Below are 16,529 nucleotides of genomic sequence, written 5' to 3'. Positions count from 1 at the left end.
TGTATATCACCCTTTTTTATTTTATTGAACCCCTCAAAAAACAAACAAAAACACCCACAAAGGACACCAAGCCATGAGTCTCCACATCTCTCTTTTTGTACTCACTCACACGCACACACTCACACATAGACAATAAAGGGGGGCGTAGTGGTGAAGTTGGTAAGAAACTGAAAAATACAGCAAATACCTCCCTGGTAAGACGGACATGTAAACGCATACATACTACCGCACTAAAATTCATTAAAGTGTGTTAGCGTGGACTACAATTCCGTCGGAATCTGTTTCGGGCTGCGACTTTTCATCATCAAACGTATCGTTTTAACGTACGTTTTATTCTCATGATTATTTTCAACTCCTATTCCGAGGGGGCGAAGGATTGGGGGGAGGGGGCTGTAGTCCAAAAGGGTCGACGCATGTCCCTCTTTTTAAAACTACCCAAAAAGAACCGAAGCAGCTACTCATTCAGGACGTCTGGCAGAACAGAAATGGTTTGAGTTTGTATGGTCCCGGAATGAGCAGTTTTTATTGTGGTGTTGTTGCTGTTGTTCTTTCGGCTGGATGCTTTTCAATCCAGTTCGATAGGGCTGCTGTCCTCCTGAGCTTCCTCCCCCTCTTCCTCCTCACCCGATCCCATCAGACTGTTCAGTAGGTTCCCTGTGAAGTCAGAGGAAATTCGAATTAATTAATATTTCCTAATAAAATGACCATCTGATGCATGAATGAATCATTCAGTTGAATCAATTCTTATTTTTCTTTCTCCCAATTCAGTGTAGTCAGTTTGTCTTTCGCTGCTGGGGGATCCCTGATTGCAGTCGAGGTGGGTATATTGCTGCTCACGCTTCCTCTGACCCATACGCAGCCCTTAGTGAAACCCTTTCTCACCCATGCACTCTGCCCAGGCGCCACTATCCACCAATCAGGGTCCGTACACAGCGTTTGAAGACCCCGCCCACATAGTCCGGTCATTCCGCCCTAGCAGAAACGTGTCAATTATGGCTGCTAGTATCCCCCAAGGTCGGCACACAGAAGGGGGCGCATGTCCAAAAAGAAAACCCCCTGATCTAATTTACAGGCTTGCAGTGTGTCTAGGGGAATTTCACTAGAAGGCCTATATCACAATCCACCTTCCATACATCCCGTAGTTCCTTCACACCATTTGTGCACAGGGGCACAGCCCAGTCAGTCACAGTCCTGATCTTACCTAACAGACCTCCGTATGATGACGACTGTTTGGGTGGCACGCCGAAGAACAGTTGTCCTATTCTGTCCAGGTACTGATGTAGCGCAGTCACATGGGGGACGGAAACAAAACAATGTTCAGAAAAACGTCTCAGCATTTAATTTAACATTTATGTGCCTTAATAAATAATGTTGGTGTTATTATTATTGGATGTAGTCTTATGAGACCTGCCGCCCACCACGCCATTAGCAACATTTAGAGTCTGGCATCATACAACAGCCTCAAAAGTGGTGTCAACAAGCCGCATCTTTACAGTGAACGCTTTTCAAATGCTTATCATCTACATTTTACATTTACGGCATTTAGGAGACGCTCTTATCTAGAGCAATATACAGAACTGCTTCCACAGTAAACGTTTCTCTACTCTAGTTTAAGTAAACAACGGTCCAAGGATACAAATCTGATGAAACTCTGTTAGAACAAAGTGTTTTTTAATGTAAGTTCTTAGCTTAAGTGCTTAGTAAAGAGGTGATGAAGGTTTTTAATCGTCTTTTGAAGACAGTGAGAGACTCAGATGTTCGGACAGACGGGAAGTTCGTTCCACCACCTGGGTGCAAGCACAGAAGAGAGCCTTGATGCTCGTCTTTCCCCGAGTTTTGGGTGAAGAAACAAGGTGAGCGCTTACCATTTGATTGAGAAAGCACTTCCCACTTCACTTACATCCCAACCGTTGATTTTACAACTGATTTCCTGGCTGCGTCCCAAACCGATCACGTGTTGTATATTATGTAACTATACCATTCACCATGCCCTCCCTCAGGAGCAGCCTGGCTGGTCGATAGCACAGCTGAGATTCAAACCCGAGAGCCTGAGATCCCAGCACGAGTCCACTACGACCGCGAATCTTAAAACACTGCTATAATAAAAACCCAGAGTGAGTGAGTGAAGCTTTACCTCGTTATACATGGGGTCCCTCTTAAGCGATGGCTGATACTGTTCACATAACACTGTAAAGACCGTCAGCTTCCCACTGCGGGCACAGAACACACAGCAAACCCGAAATATCAGTCATTGCTCCGCCTGCAAAAATGCACTCAATACGTAAACACACACATCAAACATTGTCAGCACACTACAGCACAAGAAAGTCTGTTACACTAGCAATCCTAGGGCAATTCAGTTTCAATCGATTAGTCAAAATGTCGATGCCTGAAGCAGCTAAAAACTTGACTCGGGTAACTGAGTTTGGAAAACTCCCAACCAATTCTGTGGACTCAGAGAGGTGTGTGTCAAAACACACTGTTAAGGTGTGTTTATTAAGGTAGCTGTGCTGTGTGTTGTAGCTTAGATTTATTTTATTATTTAATTTATGAGTCTAATTTAATGACCGCTGTGAAATGTGACACTTTTCTTTAAAAATCTGTAAAATCTGTGATTTGTGAAAAATAAGGTCCGTGAAATGAAGCACATTTTCCTGTGAATTTAGTAGGGCCCTAACCATGAGAAATTAGAAGGCCATCTTGACATCTGTCTATATATTTTTGACCCAGCAGATTTTCAGAAACCCTAAACAAGAGAGTTGCAGAAATCATTACAATCCAAACACTGCTATGACATGAACAAGAATGTGTTTTGCAATCACGTTATGAGACAGAGAAGGTCAGACAGTCGTACCCATCCACTGCTAAGAGCAGGAACCAGAGGAAGTTGAGGAGCGGCTGGACAAACGGAGGACCTTTCTCTATGGACGGGTGCTTCTGTGTGTACGTGGTGAACACCACTGATGCACTCGTTTTGTTCTTTAAACAAAGGAACCTGCAGACAGACACATCAGAGAAAGTTATGCTTCTCGGGGGTGTCCGCATACTTTTGGCCAGACAGTGTGGTTTAAACCTCGGTTCTAATCCACACACACGGCCTATATAAAGAGAAAAGCACTCACTGTAAAACTGCCTGAGCCACAAACAGATCGACTTCACTGCGGAAGCCCCGAGTCTCCGAGTACTCCACCAGCATCTGAGCGCAGCCTTCGCCGTCCGCCGAGTGCAGGAAGTGGTAACGCGACTCGCTGTAGTTCTGTTCTGAATACAGTCAAGAAAATGTCTGTTTATAGAAAGGTGACCCAAAACACGCGCTCTTCACAACATGATCAGGAAATCATCCGAAAAAACTCAAACGTGCAGAATGACAAAATGAACCTACTTCCTTCATTTCTCATTAGCATGGAGCGCAGTTATACTTGGGTAGCGTCGCAGCCTAATACACTAGTCCATCACCACAGAGACCCGACTTTAAGTCTTAGTGGGAGTGTGTCTGACACGAGGGAAAATTGAGTTACGAATCGAATCCCTGCTGCTGCAGCAACGACTTCTAGGGTCTGTCTGAAAACCTAGTGATCTCTCTACTCAGACATAATTTACGTCATACTACACTCCCGAGAAGAGGGCGTGTCTAAATTCTTAGATTCCTTGAAATGTTTCTACTGAGGCGCTTTAATCCTGAGTGATAATCTGACTGAATAACGACGGAGCGTCCGACACTTCCTCAGCACTGAAGGCAATCCCAGCATTCAGTGAGGCACGACTTTACTCACAGAAAATGACCAACATGACAGACGAATGCCAAGTGGAGCAACCAATGGAGTTCTTTTTTTCAAATGTAAATAAATTCTCATTGATGTTTAATTTGTATAAAGGTGCACGAGGGTCGTTTATTTGTAAATTCAGGCTCGTCAGGGACAGTTCAACCGTTTTCGGTACATGAAGGGAGACGTTAGCTGGCCTGGCATGCTAGTGCATTGTGTCGCCTCAGCCCATCGGTTTGAATGGCCTGAGGCTAACTGTGTTAGCTTAGTAAGCTAAACTAGGGTGACGGAATCGCCATAATCTCTGTCAAAGTAGTGTGTCTAAATAATCTACCTTATGAGTTCGATGTCTTATAAGGATCCTGTCTACTGAGGCAGCTGATCAGGTAGGCAGGAAGCAGCAAGGCAGCTCACCAGTTTTTCAGACAGAACCTCACTCTCTGGACAAGGTCTTGACACAAGTGGTGGAGGAATACGGAGAGAGAAGCGTGTTCCACCATACACAGAGGCTTTTTGCAGCATGAGTGCACAGGGGAACTTTTCTGGAGTGTGTCGGTGAGAATTTGTGCCCATTCAGTCAAAAGCACATTCACAAGGTCTGCGCCACACCATTTTTTTTAATCTTGCTTTGTGCACGGTGGAACAATCATGCTGGAGTGGATGAGGGCTTTGCCCAAACTATTAGCAGCATATTATTTGTTTTGTAGAGCTGATTTTATGCACTTTTCAGCAACGAGTGTCCACATACTTTTGGCTATATAAATGATGTGCACAACAACTGAATGTCCATGTCCAATAACTGGAATCACGATGAGACGACATGATTTCAAAAATACCTTTCCACAACGTTACAGCCAAAAGCTGGTGCAGTTTAGGGTGTCCCAGCTTCCCTGAGCCCCCCGTGGACCACTTGAGCGCTCTGGAGACGAAAGCCACCCTCTCGGGCGAGTTCGGGTCCATCAGACTGAACAGCTTCACCAGATGCTCTAGAGAAAACGAGCACACACACACATCATTACAACACATACAGCCTTTAATTCATCCACTTTTATTACACGGTGATTTACACACACAGATGTTCCACACATCCAGGTCTGAGCAAACTGAGGAAAACAAAGTACCTGGTGCTAATGGCTTTAGCATTGCTTTAATTTTGTGACTTCACTGGCATGTTTGGAACAGTGACACGTTAGGACCAGCCTCTTAATCTGTATGTTTTGAGGTGAATTGTCCTACAGTGCGGCCCTGTACACAGAATGGCTCGATGCACTGGGTGTGACTTCTTGACCTCATCACCAGGATTAAACAATCTGCTGTTTGATCTATAGTAGACCTTTTGTTAGGCTGTACCAGGAACAGAGCGAGATATGACGTGTGGCGACTATGGGCTGCGTCCCAAATTAGATTCCTACTGATGTAGCTTGAGGGTTTAATTTCAGTCGGCTGAATCGGGTGACTTGACCTGTTAGATCAGAAAGTACTTGGGCTGCATAATACTGGAAAAAAATTACATTGCGATATCTATTTTTCTGCCATATATATTGCGATATTTTAAAAAATCCTGGGATTTCACCAGCAGTCACTGATCCAACATGTCATGGTATTAAATGTTGATCAAGAATGATTGGATGTTCCTCTATGCATGCAGAAACTGCATGTCACAGCGCTCTGGTGGCGCAGTGGTGAAATACTCGAACTCATTGGTTCAAATCTTAGCTGTCACATGACAGGATGGGCGCCTTCACGGACAACGATTGGCTTGTTCAAAGAGGAGGGTGCCAGAGGGGATTCCTCATAACTGAACCGACCTCTGCTGGCTGATTGATGCCGCTTGCACAGGGGCAGGGAATAAGCTGATCCACATATGAACTCGCCAGAAAAGATGCAGTCGCATGTGTCTGAGAGGGAGTTCAACATCAGTAGAGAGGAAGTGTAATGCAAGCGGATAATTGGATACGACTAGTTTGGGTTAGATAATCTGCCTCTGCTAGATATATCATAGAAAATGAGAACCATTGCAAAATCTGTAAACATTCAGATCACGATGATCATTTCTCACCACTGCTCACTGAGACCGGTCACTCACCTAGAACGTCCTCTTCTACAGAGGCTTTGGACTTCTCCAGCACTTCTAGGACCAGCATGGACAGATCGGCTGCGCTGTTTTGCTGTTGGCGACACAAACGTACGTGGGTCAGAGATGTTTGTCCAAACCTGATTTGACATGCATGCTGTTCACATTAGTATTTTAAGATGCTTTGTATCTGAGACAAATCAGAACAGGTTGATTTTCACGTGAGTGTGTATCAGCACTTTGCTTGAAACTCACTCACTTAAAAACCTTTCTGATTTTTGATTAATTTTTAATTCAGATTTCAGAACAAGGGCTGGGAAGAGTCAAAACCTCAGCAGTACCGCCAACCTGACCAGGTTGTGTTTGGTTGTGTTAAAAAATCTGAAGGTCAGATGAAGTTTCTCCTCTGTGAAATCCCATCTGAGGACTCTCACATTGCACCACTGGCTGTGTGAAATCTGCAGCCAAAAGAGGACGGTGCGAGCTGCAGAGAATTGTAATACGCAACAGGGAATTGGAAATAACTAAACAATATGGCCAAAAGTATTTGGACACCTGACTGTGAGCTTGTTTGATATCCCATTTAAAGAACAAACGATATAAATGTAGTGACCCCTATGTGATCTTTTCTGCAGGAACAGCAACCACTCCTCTGAGAAGATTTCTCATAAGACTTTGAAGTATGTCTGTGGGAATTTGTGCCTATTCAGTCAAAAGAGAATTTGTATGGCTGGGCACTGATGTTGCTTAGGAAAGCCTTGATGTTCCAGCTCATTTCAAAGCTGTTTATTGGGTCTGAGATCAGGGCCCTGTGCAGGCCACTGGAATTTCTTTAAATCGAGCTTTTCTTCGTGTCTTTATCAAACTTGCTTTGTGCAGTCATGCTGGAACAGGAAAGCGCCTTCCCTAAACTGTTGCCACATATATAAGTTGGATGCATATCATTTTCTTTCTATAACTGATTTACTATACCTGTTAGCAATTGTTGTGGCTGAAACACATGAATTCAGTAATTAGAATGGGTGTCCCAATAGCGGGGTGTCCATATATTGCAGACTGGGAAGACAAAGGTGGGGTGAAAAAAGCCAAACAAACAAAAAAGAAAAGAAAAGAAACAGACTTCACTGTTCTGATACAATAAATAAAATGTCAAAAATAAAGCGTACATGTCATCCTTCTACCTAAAAGACTTTCTGACAAAATGACCCTTATAAGAAGAGAGGAAAATAAATGGACACAAGCCCCCTGATGTTGCATTATTGTCAAAGGTGGAAAATCAGGCTGCACTTGCCACAAACTGGAAACTTAACAAGATTTCTATACTGAATCTGAAAGTGGCCCGGAACAGAAGTTAAAAAGAGCAGATTTTGGCTGGCAGTGTGAAGGGGAATTCTGATGGGAATGAGAATAAGAGCTTTATAGAAGTTGGCTTTCAGACTGGACGTATTACATATTACAAAGTTCCTACAGGATTTACCAATAAAAACATGAATAAAAGAAGAATGTGTGATTATAGAAATGTTATACCTGGTTATAACTAAAGAAAAGCAAAGCTCCGTTGTACATCAGCTCCCTCGCTTCTGCATGCTTGGACTGCGACATGTACCTGTAAAGCACACAGAACGCGTCTCATCATTCTCTCTAGCTGAGAAAATAATTATTAAACAAACGTATCATTGTAAGAAAGATGCCAGTACATTTCTGAAAGAACCTGATGGGAAAAAAAACTATTCAGACTGACATGATTTAAATCATATATTAGCATTTTTCTAGGACAGGTTGCTTTTTTGCTATACCTGTATCACTCATTTGACCATTGGTTGCTAAGTAACAAGCTTCAGCAACCATCAACTGAAAAAGTAAACAATGAATGGATTGGACGATTTAACCTGGTTTGACTTTTAGCGTGTAGTTCAGAGGTTAAGTAACTAGTTTGTATGATTTGTGTAAATCCTATTTATTCAAATTATCCTCCAGGCCACCCAAGGAGGACGGGGGTCCCTGCTGAGTCTGGTTCCTCTCAAGGTTTCTTCCTGTATTTTTAAGGGAGTTTTTCCTTGCCACTGTCGCCCTCGGCTTGCTCAATAGGGGTTTTTGGTCTGTTGGTCCTGGATTCTAAAAAGTTGCTTTAAGACAACGTCCATTGTAAAAAGCGCTATACAAATAACTTTGACTTGACTTGATTTCAGAGGTTAAGGTACAGGACGGTAAATGAAAGGTTGCTGATTCGAGCCCCACATCACCCTGGTTGCCACTGTTGGACCGTTGAGCCAGGCTCTGAACCCTCACTTGCTTATACTGTGTATGTTGCTTTGGATAAATGCATCCACATAATGCCATACATGTAAGTATAAAGCAGTGATGTTTGTTTGATAGCAAGACTTGTCCTACAACTACAGCCGTCACTCTTTTTTTTTAATGCATTTCTCCCCATTTTCCTCCCGATTTAGCGCACTAAATCTGTCTTCCGCTGCTACCCGATACCCGATTGCATCAGAGGAGAGCAAGTCACTGTACACGCCTCTTCCAACACGTGTACAGCCCTCCTATTCTCGCCCATGCATTTTGCACAGGTGTCTCTTCCGCCACTCAGGGTCCTTACACAGCGTATGAAGACCCACCCACCCACACATAGTCCGGTCCCCACCCTGCAGATACGGTGACCAATTGGTATCTGCTGCAGGCACTGCCAATTATGCCCGCCAGATGGCGCCCAGCCGACTGGTGGCAACACCGAGTTTCGAACAGAGGAGTTCAGAAACTCGTTGTTGGTGTGCAAGCCTAATATACCACTGGGTCACCTGGGCGCCAGCCGTCACTCTTTTAACGGCACAAGAAGTCACTTTAGAATCCAGTGCCATTTGTTTTTATTGAATTTACTGTTGTGTAGCAAACAAATCACTTGTAGTGGAACTACACTAACTGTGGAAGAGAGAATATCAATAACGTTATAACCAACGTTGTGTTGTTTTGTTTGCTTTAGTTTTTACTATGCAAAGCTATAATAAAAGTAACATGAAATGTCTTATAGAACTGCAACAGAATTACAGCCGATGTTGCTTACAATATCTCGAGTAACAGTGTTCCATACAGTGGGTCAGACTGTGAACACTGGCTTTTATTCTTACTCTAACTAGTCGAAACTGACCAAACTGTTTGTATGATTTGCTGATAAACCAAATTTACAATTATTTTGATTGCAACTGGTTATACAGCAGCTCAGACTTTCCTCTGATGTTTGAGATTATTTTGGTACTGTGGTGTGTTGTATAAAAGTGTACGGAACACTGTTGGATGCGTCAGTGCTCTTTAAACACACATGTAAATAATCGTACGTTATTCGTAATTTTGAATTATGTAATGTGTGAGCTTTTAAAGGTTTTTTTTTTACATAGTGAGTGGGTTTTATTTCAGCAAAACGTATTAAAACGAGTCAGTAGAGACATCCAGACTGAACTTATCGGTCTGAGGTGAGCTAGCAATTAGCTAACACGGCTAGCATGTTCGGCTAACACCTGGAATAATTTGAATGCTCATATTAGTTAAAAGTATTATATACAATATATTTATAACAGACAGTGCTTTATAAATAATAACATTTGAAAGTAAACGACTGACAACTTGTTTAATCATATTAATTATGACAGAGCTGCGTATTTCATTTATCAGCAAGGAGTGACCGATAAGCAGCGTCCTAGTAAAGTTGAGGGACATAAAAACGAGCCAATCACAGAGCCAGAATAATCTACGAGGCGGGGCCACACAAGCAACGCAACCAATCAAAACCGAGAAAAAGGACGCCGCTCCGTTGACAAGGAGAGAAAGATCTCGAATGGCAGGCCACACGCCAGTTAAGCGTTTAAACCCGTTTCAAACAAACGTTACCTAAAAAACAAGGTGCGATACATCTGATGGGCCTCATAGTAATCTCCTCTCTCCACGCTGGCGCGCAGTTTGCCCTCTACCCGCTGAACTCCACCACGGTTCCTCTTCAGAGCCTCCTGCTCCGACATCATTGTTCCCTTCGCGCTGACAGCCACGCTCGCTGGATTGTCCTTTTCGAGGTTCCATAGCAGTCGCGTCCCAATCGACTCCTCGCTCACTATGCTAGTACACTACGTAGTGTATAAAATAGTAGCCTATACGCCCTCTGTAGCGCCCTAGGTATTAGAGGTGGAGCCATTTAAGATGCAGCCTGGCTATGAAGTCAAAATAAAACCCGCTTGTCACTAGATGATTGGAACTCATATTTTACAAAGATTTTAAATATAATTTACAAAAAAATGTACAAAAACTTCGGCTGGTTGAAAATATAAATACATTAACTTTAAGTACTTTAAGTGTTAAAGGTTCTATAATGTCATTTAATTTTGTATCATGGCCACTTTCTGATTAGGATTAATTAAGGCTGGTGACTTTTCAGTGTCCATATAAATAAGGCTAGTTTGACCAGACGTATCAGAAATTAATTAAAGGCAGTATTAGGTTTTACCACGCCTTGGTCCCTGGTAGGGTTGCCAACCGTCCCGTAAAATACGGAATCGTTCCTTATTTGGAAACTAAACATGGTGTTCCGTATTGAACTGATACGGGGCGTGCTTATTTTTATTAATGTGAGAGAAATGCTGCAGATTAAACTGAGACAGGGCGATGTGTATGAAACAAGGAAACTGCTGCTACCGTGGGTTATTATTTTAGGTAGTTTTCACTTTTAGTCTTAGTAACCCTGCATGTGCGCAGGCTTATCAGCATAACACCCTGTTCAATACTGTTTGAGTAGCGCAGTGGGCAGAGCACATCGCGCATATTTCTCCACCCTAGGTCCGAATCCGGCTTAGGGCGAAACTAAAGTAACACAAGCAGGGCCGGCGGTATGGGGGCGCTGGGGTGGGCATTGCTCCCCCCAGATTTTCTCACTGCCCCCCTAAGCAACGCAGTCCAGAACCGGGGCTCTACTGAAAAAAAATGTTACATGATGTTCTTTATGCATGTTGTTTTGCCTAAAATATGGTTCTGATTTATTACTATAAAGAATGAAAATAATAAATGTTAAACAGCCTAAATAAAACATTTTGATAATGTTCATATGACTGTGTAAGACCCGTTATATTTTTTATAGGTGCAACCCTAACCGCCTACCCCCCGCTCAGGTAAACACCCGTCATCCCACCTGCCACCCTATGCCTTCCACCAACCCGCCAGCCCAGGGTGTTCCTTATTTCTAGTTCTGAAAGTTGGCAACCCTAGTCCCTGGTTAAAATGCTAACCAAAACAAGGTACAATACGAATAAATCACTTAAAAATGGAAACAACCACTAAATGTTAGATTGTAGATTAAAAACTTACTGTACCACAGGGTATCTATCAATAAAAAATGGCAATTAGAAACTTCTGAAACATGGGTGACAAGCACTGTTGCCTCACAACAAGGTCCAAGGTCCGGTGGTGGATCCCTAGGTGGAGTGGTCCGGGTCCTTTCTGTGTGGAGTTTGCATGTTCTCCCCATGTCTGGGTGGGTTTCCTCCTGGCGGTCCGGTTTCCTCCCACAGTCCAAAAACATGCAAGTGAGGTGAATTGAAGATACAAAATGGTCCATGACTGTGTTTGATATTAAACTTGTGAACTGATGAATTTTGTGTAACGAGTAACTACCGTTTCTGTGATCAATGTAACCAAAGTGTGTAAAACATAAATAAATAACGTTAAAATCCTAATAAATAAATAAATAACGTGGGTGACACTTTCCACACCTTAATGCTCAAATGAAGACAAACTAGCCCTGTTTATGGGCATAAAGAAGTCGCCAGCTGAATTCGTGCTGAGACTGAGAGAATCCATCGCTGGCTGGTGTAAAGAGGCGTCTATGTAACGATTCACCACAATACAGTTAATAACCGATTCAAAAATTCCACGATTCAAATCGATTTGACATGTCAAATAAATCGATATTCACTTTAAACAGCAGAGGGCGCTGGCGCTATACATCTCGCCTGGCTGATGTCACTGGCGCTATACGCCTGGTTTTCAGCCAAATTGGGCTTAATTCAAAATTGTTTTGCATAGTTTGTACCTACCTCAGAAATAAAAGGACATTCATTATTTAGATGATTAAAAAGATAATCACAAATAAAATATTTTATTGTCTTTTTAAAAGAGAAATAATAAAAGGAAACTTTGTCATAATTTGTCTTCAATTTCAGTTTAAAAAAAATCGGGGGAAAATCGTATCGTGAACCCAGTATCGTGAATCGCATCGCATCGTGGGTAGAGTATCGTTACATCCCTAGACTCTACTGGTTACCTCTTCGACAAGCAACCAGCAGAGGTCATGCGAATTTAACATGGTGTCTGCTCCACATTTCCACTTGTTAAAACGAATTAGTGATCATGTGTGTAACAAATTAATGACTTTAATTAATCATAATAATAGCAAAAATTTTTATTTAAAGTAAATAGTTCGAGCTTTATTTGTCATAAAACAATAAATGGACAGTTTCCCTTCATACAAACTAAAGGCTAAGATACATTAGACAGTTTAATTAAGTTCCTTAAACATACAGTATATCTGAGACCAGTGGTTAAAGTCAAAAGCTTCATAATAGGTTTACATACTTTAATAGGTTTGTGTTTTGTAGCAGCCAGTCAAACTGTCAGAAAGTCCAGACAGAGTCATGTTAGAAACACTGGCAACAACGTGGAAGCACAATTTAGCCACTCAGTTACACTGGAGGAACCAGAGGAAACCATCAGAGACAGAAGGAGAAACCAAACTTCTCACAGATGGTAACCAGAAGTGGGAATAGAACCCAGAATGCTGTGTAGGATTGATCAGATGGGCCGCTTCCAGCCAGAAACCTTGACAGTAATGATAACAGTAAGAAAGCTAAAAAAAAAATGTCGACCTTTTTAAATGTTGAGAGAAATTTAATTAAATGTTGTTTTAATTAATCCCCCAACTGGAGCTTATTAAGACTAATTAAGAAATGACATTTAATGTCTAAATTTTAGTTTATACTGTCTACTCAACACTTGTTGTCACAGTTGTCTGAAACTGTCACTACAGCACTGATGGAAATTTCAGAGGTGATCTGAGTTTGTTGTGTAAAGCCATAATGTCTAAATGTGATTAAAACAGAACTGGGTGCCAGTGCTGACACCACTATGGGTAGCGCTACAATAATTAACTTTTACCTTTTTACTCTCTTTGTGCTAGCAAAATCATTAATAAGAACACAGTACCTCGATTTAACGAACTAAAAGTGGGGAGCACTGGTCCGTAAAATGTGATTGTCCGAAACAGTAAGGTTTTTTTTCCAGGGGGTGCAAAATATATAAAAACACAGCACTAGGATCCACAAAAGTGCAAAACATACAGACATTACATGCACATAAACAGTAAAATGAACAAAAATGTATATGTCATGTAAAACCTGTAAATAAATATTAAAATTGATGTACTGTACTACTGGGGAGAAATTTCATTTACCTTTTGTGGTGGAGGAGATGTTTTTTTTTTTGCCTATGAGTATCTATTATTCTGAGTCTGAAGCCCTGCTGGTGCATAACTCGGCAAAAATTAAGCAAAAAACAGAAAAGGGCGAGAACAAAGCGAGCCTCCCGACAACACAAAGCCAATCATTCACGTAAACAGAGAGACATGCGCCAGCTAGTGGACTGAACTACTGGCCTTGGTACACTTCTCGCTGGAATTTTAAACAATCTGACACTTGGTTTTCCAGATTTTGTCCATTAAATCCGAAATCCGTTAAATAGAGGTCAATTAAATAAAGGTTCCACTGTGACACTACGGAGCAGCAAACGGAGACACACCACGCCTGTACTTGTCCATTTACTTTGGCTTTTTGCAGCACCAGAGGCATCTGTTAAAAGCATCCCGTTTGAAGACGTAGAGGAGAACAACAATCAAAAATATCAAAATGGGCAGCACCAACAGGAAGAAGATCAGCAGACCGTCCCTCAGTGAGTAATCTGGATGGAGAAGCATGGTGTTAATGTATTACTCATATATTTTATTTACAGCCTGCGTATTACTGTACTTCTATGGAAACTAAGAGAACCACCAATGGTGCCAGGAGGATTTTTAATACTATGAGATTGGGATGCAGACTGTTCATGTCTAACACCACCATGTTTACTTTACATTTACATTTTCAGCATGTAGCAGCTGCTCTTATAAAGAGCGACTAACAGAAGAGCTTCTACAGTCAACATTTTATCACTCTAAGTTAAATAAACAGTCCAATGATACAAATCTGCTGAAAACCTGTTACAACAAAGTTTTATTTATTTATTTTTTTAACAAGATGCTATAGAAGGTTAGTAGGTGCATGTTATTGCTCAGTCTAAGTGCTTAGTAAAGAAGTCATGAAGGTTTTTAATCGTCTTTTGAAGACTCGAATGCTCGGACAGACAGGAGAAGTTTGTTCCACCACTTGGATGCTGGTACAGAGAGGATCCTTGATGCTGATGCTCGTCTTCCTTGAGTTCTGGGTGGAGAATCAAGACGAGCAAGACTAGTAGCTCAGAGGTTGTGTGGTACAGAACGGGGTTTTATGAGTTCTCTAAGGTAGCTTGGGGCTGGTCCATTTTTTTTATTGTTTTAAACTGAATGCGGGCAGCTACAGGAAGCCAGTGAAGAGAACGCAGGAGTGGGGTGATGTGGCAGTGTTTGCAATCCATGTTGGCAATGCTGCTTGCTATATGCTGGTAGTAGCCTATCTTTATCCTGTCTTTCTCCCAATGATGATGCTTTCTTTGAGACTTTAAAACAATGTGGCTTGAGGAGGATCTAACTACCCCCTTTACTAATTACCCCTGTACACTTGTATGTTGTGGACTGGCTTTATCGGAGCACAGAAGAAAGAAAGTGAATGAGATTTACTGTTAATTACTGTTGATTACTGTTGAAAACTGTCATTAATGGTCTAAAGGGAAGGGTGGACTCATGCTAATAAAATTATTAGCATTAGCATGGGCAGTTGTAGCTTAGCAGTTATGGTACTGGACTAGTAATTAAAAAGTTGGTTCAAGCCCCACCACTGCCAGGTTGTCACTGTTTGGTCCTTGTTTGTATTGTACACTTCCATCCACATGACATGATGACGAAACCCGTTAATGCAACCAGTGATGCCATATGGCTTTAATTTATCGTACGAGTCCATAAGCCTCGGTTGAAGTACTGGTGCACCGGTGGAGCACGTTCTTCTAAATAAACAGTTTATTGCAAAGTCGTTTTAGCGTCCTTATACTAATAACAAACTGGTGCTAATGTTGCAGGAGATTGGGGATTTCTTTATTTGTGAAACCGATATAAAAGTATAACAAATCATGAACATCCCTCATTTTAACACAATGAGGTTGCTATGGCCATAAAATTTCAACTTTAATCTCGTAATCATTTCGACCTTAATCTCGAAATCGAAACTTAAAAAAATATTTGTCTTTAAAGTGGCCGTAATACACCGTCGTACAAATTAGTTCTGTTTATCTGAGGTCCTTAAATTTATTTATTTATTAGGATTTTATCGTCATGTTTTACACACTTTGGTTACATTCATCAAACCCAGAACCTTCCTGCTGGCAACAGTGCTACCCACTGAGCCACCGTGCCGCCTTGAGGGTCTAAAACATAACCTACAATAATGCAATGAAAAGGTTTCAAAGTTCGACTGATCCGTACCTATTTCAGCAGGTCCGCTGTCCACGCTGCCTCCTCTACCTCTTGTAGTGCAGTTTGGAGGAGCCCAGCCATTGTTGCAGTGGCAGTGACTTTTATCATTACACACCTGCAGCGTAACACACACACACATTTTACACACTCATACATTCATCATCCACTAACTGATTCATCCTCATGTCCAAAACTCACTACACACCAATGTTTTGTACCATTCATCATTTTTAGAACAAACCACGGCCAAAACAGCCACAGCTTAAATGAGCCAAAACCAACTCAAACAAGACCAAATCCCTGGCAGCAGCCAAAAACAAGGAAAGAAACACAAGCCCCAAAAATCCTACCTAAACCAGCTAACAGACTGAAGTAGGTCTGGAACTTTCTAAATTTTATATTAACGTTTCCATATATTTACACCGATCAGCCATAACATTAAAACCACCTCCTTGTTTCTACACTCACTGTCCATTTTATCAGCTCCACTTACCATATAGAAGCACTTTGTAGTTCTACAATTACTGACTGTAGTCCATCTATTTCTCTACATACTTTATTAACCTGCTTTCACCCTGTTCTTCAATGGTCAGGACCCCCACAGAGCAGGTATTATTTAGGTGGTGGATGATTCTCAGCACTGCAGTGACACTGTCATGGTGGTGGTGTGTTAGTGTGTGTTGTGCTGGTATGAGTGGATCAGACACAGCAGCGCTCCTGGAGTTTTTAAATACCGTGTCCACTTACTGTCCACTTTATTAGACACTCCTACCTACCTAGTTGGTCCACCTTGTGGATGTAAAGTCAGAGACTATCGCTCATCTATTGCTGCTGTTTGAGTTGGTCATCTTCTAGACCTTCATCATTTAATGTTATGGCTGATCGGTGTATACATGAGCTTGTTTTACTCATCTTATTCAAGGATTCAGGCTAATTTTGAGTTGATTTTTGGAAGTATTTATTTATTTACTGCTTTTTTAGGCTGGTTTTAGCCTTTTTA

The 16,529-nt window shown here is 41.7% G+C and overlaps 2 protein-coding genes across 2 annotated transcripts in view; both read right to left on the bottom strand.

The window, feature by feature from the left end:
- Window positions 1-9,882, bottom strand: get4 (guided entry of tail-anchored proteins factor 4). The gene is made up of 9 exons (XM_063003226.1): window positions 9,724-9,882; window positions 7,366-7,444; window positions 5,851-5,932; window positions 4,601-4,750; window positions 3,123-3,261; window positions 2,855-2,995; window positions 2,135-2,210; window positions 1,202-1,274; window positions 1-654 (listed from the first exon to the last, which is right to left on the bottom strand). The coding sequence occupies exons 1-9, from the start codon at window positions 9,852-9,854 to the stop codon at window positions 566-568; spliced, it is 960 nt and encodes a 319-aa protein (XP_062859296.1). The 5' UTR covers window positions 9,855-9,882; the 3' UTR covers window positions 1-565.
- A 2,138-nt stretch (window positions 9,883-12,020) lies between these two features.
- Window positions 12,021-16,529, bottom strand: part of zgc:174164 (uncharacterized protein LOC570656 homolog) — a 36,880-nt gene continuing 32,371 nt past the window's right edge. Inside the window, exons 17-18 of the mRNA XM_063003975.1 lie at window positions 15,539-15,644; window positions 12,021-13,827 (exon numbers count right to left, since the gene is read on the bottom strand). Of these exons, the coding sequence (XP_062860045.1) occupies window positions 13,688-13,827; window positions 15,539-15,644 (246 nt within the window). The 3' untranslated portion in view covers window positions 12,021-13,687. The remainder of the gene's footprint in view (window positions 13,828-15,538; window positions 15,645-16,529) is intronic.

This window comes from Trichomycterus rosablanca, chromosome 10 (assembly GCF_030014385.1).
Source record: "Trichomycterus rosablanca isolate fTriRos1 chromosome 10, fTriRos1.hap1, whole genome shotgun sequence".
NCBI lineage: Eukaryota > Metazoa > Chordata > Actinopteri > Siluriformes > Trichomycteridae > Trichomycterus > Trichomycterus rosablanca.
This window is presented reverse-complemented; position numbering and strand designations above follow the sequence as displayed.

Bases quoted from the DNA above. Each gene is read 5' to 3' on its own strand.
- get4 (XM_063003226.1), bottom strand. From the start codon at position 9,854: ATGATGTCGGAGCAGGAGGCTCTGAAGAGGAACCGTGGTGGAGTTCAG. The intron at 4,751-5,850 runs GTGAGTGACCGG...CGTTTTCTCTAG, and splicing joins TGTAGAAGAGGACGTTCTAG to AGCATCTGGTGAAGCTGTTC. The intron at 1,275-2,134 runs GTAAAGCTTCAC...GCGCTACATCAG, and splicing joins GGGACCCCATGTATAACGAG to TACCTGGACAGAATAGGACA.